This window comes from Hypomesus nipponensis, chromosome 18 (assembly GCF_054491055.1).
Source record: "Hypomesus nipponensis isolate SF chromosome 18, ASM5449105v1, whole genome shotgun sequence".
Lineage (NCBI taxonomy): Eukaryota > Metazoa > Chordata > Actinopteri > Osmeriformes > Osmeridae > Hypomesus > Hypomesus nipponensis.
Window position 1 is genome coordinate 11,477,313 of NC_140378.1, and position 8,781 is coordinate 11,486,093.

The following is an 8,781-nucleotide window of genomic DNA, read 5'->3' on the forward strand; positions in this document are numbered from 1 at the left end:
CAGGAACGCAGGTTCCAGAGCTCTCTATGTTGACCTGAAACACCAGGACGGGAACGCAGGTTCCAGAGCTCTCTATGTTGACCTGAAACACCAGGACAGGAACCCGGGCCAAGTCTTCACTGCATCTCAGCTGAGGGGGAAAAAGTAAACATGGTGCATTCTTTAGGGCAAGCCTCAGTGTCACATTACATAGTTGTAGCAATTTAATATTCCTGAACTAGTGCACACACACACTGCTGTACTTATTAACTTGAAATCAAATTTTTAGGACACCAGCACTTTCATGAAGTCTTGTATTTTAGTCGCTGTTTTAATTATCTACAGACTCATATTGTTAAGAAGAATATCTGTTGAGGGATGAGTTTGACCTCTGTGTCACTTCAAAAAACATGTAAACCTCATACTCCAGATTCCTATCAGGCACCAGCCCCAGACCACTCCTTTAGTCTGCTCTAAGTATGGGATGTACAAAGCGATATATGCTGTCTCCTTGTTGTCTGCACATCTGAGAATCAGAGGGCTGAGCCCTTTGATGTATTGAAGTGAACAACAAGGCTCTGATCAGATAACCATGACTTACATTTCCAGTTACCATGGTCCACGAAAAAGTCAAACAGTGACTCAAGCAAGTTCTTGTATTTACAATGTGAACAAGAAAACATGCACATCAAGGGATAAAATAGGGAAATCGAAAGATATTTTGAATAATGTAAAGGTTATCAGGAAACTGAGACATCAGGGATACAGATAGCTGAAACAGATGGATGAATTATTGCAACATAAATATCTGTGCAGTATACGTAGTCTTTTATTTATAAAAGTATACAGTGCTAATTGGAACTGAACATGTCAGTAAATCGGAGTATGAGAAATACATATCCTTCTTACAGTAGTTAATTTTCTCATAGTTGTATAAGTTGTATATATTATTTAATGTTTATTTCAGGCGCAATGGCCCATACACGAAAACGTATATATACGTATATATAATGTAAGTCAAGGTCATGTGTACATTGGTTTTGCACTGTAAAGAGGGTAAAAACATCTGTGTGATATAAATATAAATATATAGGCAAGGTCTGCTCATATTTCATCAACCAAAATACAATAGCATCACTGGCTTGTAGTATTAGAAAGGCCATGTTGAGTGACAAAAGTTCTAGGCTATTCTCTAGGCCATCAGTTCCTGAGCAGTCCCAATTTCTTCAGGGCCTCACGCCGGTCAAATCCATTCTCACCACGGGGGCAGATCAGCACGCTGATGCCACTGGAGCGGGGCAACTTCTGGTCTTCAGAGGGTTCTAGGACAGAAGCCATGTGCAAAGATCTCCTGGTGTCTGACTGCAAGGCCCCCGTCTGAACAAAGTCTTTCCCACTACCGAGGGAAGCAGGCCGGGGCCTAAAATTGCGCAGGTGGCTAGGACTGAGGTTTGCTGTGGTATCATGGTGAACTTCACCTGAGGCTTGGCTGGCAATGTAACTGCTCAGGCCAATGCCTGAACGCTCCAGGGTGACTGATTTGACCCCTGCGGACATTCTGGGTGAATCAAAAACAGTTAGTTCAGGAAGTGAGTGGAGATGTTCGTCCTGGTCGGTGAAGGCAGCAGGGGCTGGAATTAAGACAGGAACCAAGCTAATAGCTGACCGAGGGACAGGAGCAGGGGTTGGAACTGATGTGGTGTCTTGGGTAGGGGCTTGGACTGGGGCAGTGGTTGGGGCTTGGTTTGGAGCAGTAGGAAAAGTAGGAACTGGTACTGAAGTTGAGTTAGTGGAGGAGTCTAGGTTTGCATCCGGAGCAGGGACAACTGGGGCTAGAGCAGGGGCAGGAGCTGGGTTAGGTTGGGCTGTGTCTAAATCTGCGATTGGGGCTTGGGTTGGGGCTGTGTTTGGTGTTGGGGCAGGGACTGTGCTTGGGGCTGGGGTTGGGTCTAGGGTTGGTCTTGGTGTTGGTGTTGGGGCTGGGGCTGGGGTTGGTGTTGGGGCTAAGGTTGGTCTTGGTGTTGATGTTTGGGCTGGGGTTGGTGTTGGGGCTGGGGTTGGTGTTGGGGCTAGGGTTGGGGTTGGTGTTGGGGCTAGGGTTATGGCTGGGGTTGATGTTGGGGCTAGGGTTGGGCCTGGGGTTGGTGTTGGGGCTAGGGTTGTGGCTGGGGTTGGTGTTGGGGCTAGGGTTGGGGCTGGGGTTGGTGTTGGGGCTAGGGTTGTGGCTGGGGTTGGGGCTGTGCTTTGGGCTGGGGTTGGCGCTAGGTTTAACATCGAAGATTGCAATGCGGCTAGGGTTGGAGAACTTGTTGATGCAGGGGTAGGTGCTGGAGAAAAAAACCCAGAAGATGAACTCTTGGATTTAGGTGAATGTGCTTGGCCTCGGAGGTGACCAGAGTCTACATGTTCACTCTTGAGGAGGCCCAGCTTCTGTAAGGCCTCTCTTCGAACCTTCTGGGGGTCCATCATTACCTTGTCATTGGGAGTAAGGTTAGAAGAGGCATGGTGACCAGGATTCACAATTGCGGCCTTGTGGGACTTGAGTATGATGTTGGAAGGAAGCCTCTTGGGTTTAGGCGCTACAGCTGGGGGGCTTCGGGGCTCTGCAGCTTCAGAAACAGGGCAGGCAAGGGCTTCTGTGGAAGGGGGGGTGTTGGTGGTGCCAGGAAGGTCTATTGTGAATTTGGAAGGGTGGTCCGGGGTTACTGGGGAGGCCGGTGGAGCTCTCTTCATTGAGGCCTTCGTACGGAGTTGATCCAGTTCACCGTAGGTGAGAGGCCTCCGGGCAGAGGGGCCTGTGGGTGCAGTAGATTCAGTATTTTTCTCTGGCTCTGGCCCAGCTGGACCTTGTTCCAGTTCTGATTCTGGCTCATCCCTGAAGTCTGAGGGAGGAGGGATCAGTGCTAGGTCCAGATTAACAGGGTCTTTGAAGTTACCTTTGCCTAACTTGCTGTCTGCAGGGATGGTCTTCCCAACTTCCCTCCTACCTAAGGATGAATCCATCATGCCATTTAGGGTAGCTGGAGGGGATGCTTTGGGGTCAGACCCAGAGACTGGTGAGGGGTTTCCAGAAGTGTTTAGCTGTCCAGGTAAGTCAGGGGAAGATTTGCCATCAGGTTCTTTGGTGTTTGTGGTCAACTCGAGTGTCTTCAAGTCAGCAGCCAACCCTGGGTTATGGAGCTTAGCGGCTGGGTCTTGAATTGAAGCTGGAGCTGGGACTACACCAGCTGGATGTGAGGATGAGGCTTGGCCCTGGGCAGCAATTTTCACAGGGGCCTCAGCTTTAGGGTCTGTTGGTATTACTACTGTTTTAGCTTTTAGGGCTACATCAGTTTTGGGCTCACTGTCACCACCTGGAGCTCTGGACAGTGGGCTGGGACAATCATTGGCCAGTAGCATGGGCTTAGGCACATTACAGTTTTCATCATGCTGGAAATTGGATGCATCTGGAACACAAACAGATAATCAAACTTCTATGGATACACCAAAACCAGGACACATTTCATAAAGCTGGGAGCCAATAACAGTATGATTTGGACAGTTAGATGTTTTCACCGTTAAGGCTGGTCTGGACCACGGGGGAGATACTGGGTGGAAATGTTTCTTCCAGGCTGCCATCATTGGCCAGGCCACTGTCCTCCTCCATCTCCAGAGATTCTATGGTCTCCTCCAAAAACAAGAGACAAGCACGCTCCTCAGCTGACAGATGCTCCAGACTGTCGTCACCCTGTGTGCACACAATCACATGTAGCACACATACAAACACACATGCACACACACGCCAGATGAAGCAAACCAAACTATGACAAATTAAGGACACTGCTTCTTCCATAGTTCGTTCGGTCCTCAAATGTCTGGTGACACTGAGTCACTTGAGAGTGTATATTTCTGCTTCATTCAGACCAAGCTCACACTGGTTTACCTTACACACAGCAGGGGTGGACTGACATTCTGCTCACTCTCACATCTAGCTTTCATCACACACTAAATGGCCAGTAGAATGTATTTCAGAGGATTGGAGGGGCCTCTGGACAGTAATAGCCTCCAAAGAACTTCTAAGAAGTTCTTCTTTCTCACCTGCTCTCTCTGTGCAAGCCCTGGTTCTGAACATACACAGAGACTTTTCATCTTAGACTATAAGCAAGCCTCTCTGTCCTATCAAAGAGGGATTATGTCTTTGACCGTATCCTACAGCCAATCACAATGCCGAATAAAGATGTTGATGTTCCTTGTAAAAGGCTTGTAATCAGACTCGGATGTCCCCCCCCCCCCCATATACATTATTTCCTTGATGAGTAAACAGCACAAAGTATAGTATGGGACACAAAGAAAACACATGACTATTTGTTACCACTCACAAAGCCAGAGTTCATGCTGACCACACTATCACAGCTACCAGCACCGTCCATATTGATTAAGGATTCCATGGCAATGCCACCTGGCCACATGTCACTCTTCGGCATTGCACAGATGCGGCAATGGAGGTGCGAGACCAGGGCTTCAAGAGCCTCTGCTGATTGGCTGGGCGTCAAACAGGAACAGTGTGGGGATAGAACCTTAAGACACAGGAAGGAATCAGAATCAGAAAGGGTTTTAATCATCATGAAAGTTTACACAGACACAGAAAGTTTACTTTGGCAGGAAGGAGACAAGTTGTTCAGACATATTGTAGGAGTCTCTTGGATGAGCTACGGTTGAACGCTAGACTAGCATGTGGCATCCTAGTTACCTAGTGTAATAAACCAATTGACTGAAAAAGTATGCCAGCCAAAGGCTTACCGGAAGGATAAAAAAAAAAAAAAAAAGTACCGAATCTTAATTTAGCATGTATCCTTATCTAATGGAGGAACATACAGGTGTAACTGAGCGAAGCTTGCTTTTGACTTAACCTAGTTGAATTAATTAATGATCTGTGTAATCTCACAAGACTCTTAAACTCACTTAAGCTCCCTCTAGTGCATCAGTTAGGCTTAACCCTGTTACTAACACCCAGCCCCAATGTTAAATCAGGAGTGGCCACAGGTAAAAATTGACGATGCTCGATACAAGAAACAAAATAGTCACATATCATGATAAAGCCAGGCCAATTGTTCTAATAGTATACTAATATTTGTCAGATGTGGTTGCTAAGGGTGATTACTAGGGATGCACCGATACACCAAGCTCATGTACTTGTACTCGTAAAAAAACCCGTTATACCAACGACCGATACCTCACGTGACGTAACTGACAGCATTTTCCGTCTTATGAACAAACTTCCTGCAGTTATAGTGTTGCTTGGCCAGATTTAACAGTACACTTTTATATTTCACTGTACACTTTTGGTTGTGCTTAAATTGATTCCCAGTGTTATGTTATAAACATTTGTTCTGTAATATTTGTTTAGCACTTTTTTGAAAGGCAGGTAAAAAAAAAGCGATGTTTTAATTCTTATTATGACAATAGTAATTATGCCATTTGAAGGTTTTTGGACACTGAAATTTGTGCTTTAAGTTTGTGATGAGCACATAAAAATAATACTTTTTCATTTGAGTAATAATAAAGAAGCTGTCCTACATTCATTAGTCTTACTGTGTTGTGCTTGGAAAACTGCCACATCACCCCAAAACAAAAAAAACAAAAATGTATAGGTATCTGTGTCGGCAAGTACCAAAAAATATTGGTACAAAAATATTGGTACTCATACTCAGTCCTTAAAAAATTGTATTGGTGCAACCGATACAACCAGTGTTTTACAGCCCTGCTATAACATCAAGTGACACTAAGATTGCACACACACACCCACAAAAGCACTGGTTAATTCCCACTTTGAGACTTATATATTTGTCCCTGCTTTTCTAATCAGTTTCTATAATTTCAACATAAATCCCCGTCATACAGCTATCCAACAACAAGCTAGCTAAAATCCTGAAAAACTTGAAGTTTGGTAGGGACATATGTCATGATAGTTACAGAAATATTAAACAACACAGAAGGCTATTACTGAACTTAGAATCAACACCACTCCCAAAATAACAAGTCAAGCTTACAAAGGATATTAACGTCAAAAAATAATTCAGACGTGTGGAGACATGTGGAGACGCTAATTAAATTGACCAGAGAGCTAAGATAATGAGTCATGCTTAGTTTTGTGGATGCAAGTTCCAGAAAGAGCCAGGTCTAAAAAAATTGCCTTTGAGGAATGTCAACTGGACCGCCATGCACACTGATGTTTGTTGGCAGAAGGGAGGTTTCAAGTTGGTTCCCAGACCACACCTTAGGGCTGCCAGTTACTGAGCATGAGGGCTGCTCATTCCTGACTGTGCAAGTCCTGAGGAGGAGCATATTTTGTCCCAGAACCTGCAGCACTTCCCTCCCAAATCTGCAGCACACTACTCACCTGGGTTGGGAGAGGCAACCCACTGCACCCTTCCAAGAAAAGGGACACAAAGTTTAATAAAGACAGGAATGTCACTTTGCTTGCTTTCCCCCACCCCATCACATCAACATAGCCTCTAACTCAGTCAAGTGAGCAGTGACAAGCCTAACCGCATTTTAGCTAAATTACAAGACATAGAATAAGAAGTACACCAAAAGGCCACAGACAGAAGTGCAACATCTGTGCCAGTTCATTGAAAGAGGCAGCTTCAGGAAAATAACCTGATTCCATTTGGGGGGGGGGGGGGGGGGGGAGTAGATTGTATAGTGGTGATAAAGGGCTGAAATGAGAAATATGCGGTCAAGGGCAGGCATAGGGATTAAGTTAATCATTCACAGTAAATAAAGGTTCATGACAAACATTGTGTTGAGCAACTCACAACCTGCAAGTGTACTGCAGGCATGGAGACATTTTCCATCAATGTTTAGCTTGGCACTGAATCAGTTGTTATACGTTGTTATACATTTGGAAACAATGCCAGAGCTGTTTCAAATGAATTGTTTACACACAACAATGATAGTTTAAGCCGATATTTGCCCTATAGATTGCCGATCACATATATTAATAATAACTGATAATTATCATTATGTTATGATTCCGGAAAACTAATTTCCATATCTGTACCTTCTTACATTTACAAAGACCAAGTAAATATAATTCGCCAATATGAACAAGATATATTACAGGATAGTCTGGTGTACGGTTCTATCATATCATGTCATACAGTACTGTATAGCCAGGTTTCTGTGATAGATATTAAACAATAGTTGGACACGCCACCTGTGTGGACAAGTAAAAGGGCTGAACGCCGCCCGTAATGAGCAGAGATAGTAACAAGTAGCTTATTCTAAAAGTATTTTTAGATAGCGCTTATTGTTCCATCACTCACTTCACCCAGTTGACTTCTATGATCTGATACATTTCAATTTCGTCCCTACAACAATTTTGTTGTGGAAGTAAGTAACTTGTCGTTAACGGAAAAATACATTTAAAAAGTATGCCACCGTCCATATTCAGTTCTTACCTGAGAGTATAGGTCAAGTGTCTTAAGTGTACGCGCATACAATTCAAGGTACTGTTTTTACGTTCATCCTCCGCGGTCTTCAGTACAATTCCAATGTCTGAGTTATTCTGTCTGTGTGAAGGAGGTGTTATGTAAATACACATTCCAGGTGAGGATCTACTCGCTATGAGGCAGAAAACGCCTATCAGAGCACACCGAGTAGCCTATTGTTTCTGGAATAGTTTAATAGACCGCAGATCTTGATACATTTTTCTAGTAAAACGACGAATGTAGAAATGCTAAATTGTAAAAAAATATCAAGTTTATAATCTAAGCCTACAGTAAGTTGCTGTCTAGTGAAATTGCATCATAACCGACATAATTCACAGAAGTGAAATTGCTTCAGCTATCACATTATTACTGATCGATTCCAAAAGTAAAACATGATGTCTGTGCGAGTAATAAAAACAGTCTCAATGACGTCAGCCTCATATCTTATGAAAAACTATTGATTTGCATAGGCAAACATTATTTCCATTACACAAACTGTAGGCCTGTTTGTTGTTTTAAGGATACTTCATAGATGTTTACTGTCATTCCGTTCACTAATTCAATATCAATAATTTATCAAATGATGATTTATAATATGGTCAGTGTCAAATATAATTTTGATCTCAAGGGAATGAGAAACTAGATTTTATTTTAGTGCAATGACATAAGACTAATGTACCTGGAAATCTGATTTTAACAACTGGGATCTGGGGCTTAAGGGCTAAAAGAAGTTTTTGAAACAAGACCTACACATGCATGCATCATGTGTCCTATTTTAAAATGAAAGCAAAACCGAATGAGGACTGTGTGTAACCTCCATAGATTACGTTGGCTTAATCCTGTTGGTGGTAAGAGGTAAGAAATGACACAAGCCTGCAGCTTCCAGTATTGTTAAATGAGGGTACTTTGAATGTGATCAGTCTTGAAGCTGCAGTGCTGCACAGCTTTCTAATTGCATTTGGCAAAGTCACTTTGTTGAGTTTCAGGAACTGGGGTCGTTATTTGCCATTGATTGATTTAAGAAGGAACATTGAATGCCCCCAGTAATGCATATAAAGCCATTTTATATGAGAGGGCATACTTTCATAAAATGTGTCACTACTAATGTTCATGTCATTTTGATACCTGTTTCAACAGATAACCCTCTTATCTCCAAGGCAAATCGCAGTCTAAGTCACTGTGAAACTGTCTCAATTGTAGCAACCATTTTGATTCTAATTATATTGTCCACATAGCTTATTGTTCACAGTGTAGTTGAGGTCACCTGCAATTACCTGGCCTACAACAAAACTATCAGAAGAATCTGAGTCAAAAAGAGTGAGAACAAACA

General features: G+C 43.3%; 1 protein-coding gene across 2 annotated transcripts; it reads right to left on the minus strand.

The window, feature by feature from the left end:
• Window positions 1-668: 668 nt before the first annotated feature.
• On the minus strand, window positions 669-7,578 carry LOC146252105 (specifically androgen-regulated gene protein-like). 2 transcript variants are annotated; one of them, XM_084680424.1, is made up of 5 exons: window positions 7,422-7,578; window positions 4,338-4,535; window positions 3,535-3,706; window positions 1,164-3,425; window positions 669-1,119 (listed from the first exon to the last, which is right to left on the minus strand). In XM_084680424.1, exons 2-4 carry the CDS (start codon window positions 4,440-4,442, stop codon window positions 1,180-1,182), a joined length of 2,523 nt encoding a protein of 840 aa, XP_084536550.1. In that variant the 5' UTR covers window positions 4,443-4,535; window positions 7,422-7,578; the 3' UTR covers window positions 669-1,119; window positions 1,164-1,179. The 2 variants fall into 2 exon arrangements, with proteins under 2 accessions (XP_084536550.1, XP_084536551.1); XM_084680425.1 differs by having other exon boundaries at window positions 670-3,425.
• Window positions 7,579-8,781: the final 1,203 nt, after the last annotated feature.

Excerpts from the sequence above, each read along its gene's own strand:
- LOC146252105 (XM_084680424.1), bottom strand. The coding sequence starts at position 4,442 with ATGCCGAAGAGTGACATGTGGCCAGGTGGCATTGCCATGGAATCCTTA. Across the intron at positions 3,707-4,337 it reads TCAGCATGAACTCTGGCTTT|GGTGACGACAGTCTGGAGCA; the intron begins GTGAGTGGTAAC and ends GTGTGCACACAG. Across the intron at positions 3,426-3,534 it reads GGTCCAGACCAGCCTTAACG|ATGCATCCAATTTCCAGCAT; the intron begins GTGAAAACATCT and ends TTTGTGTTCCAG.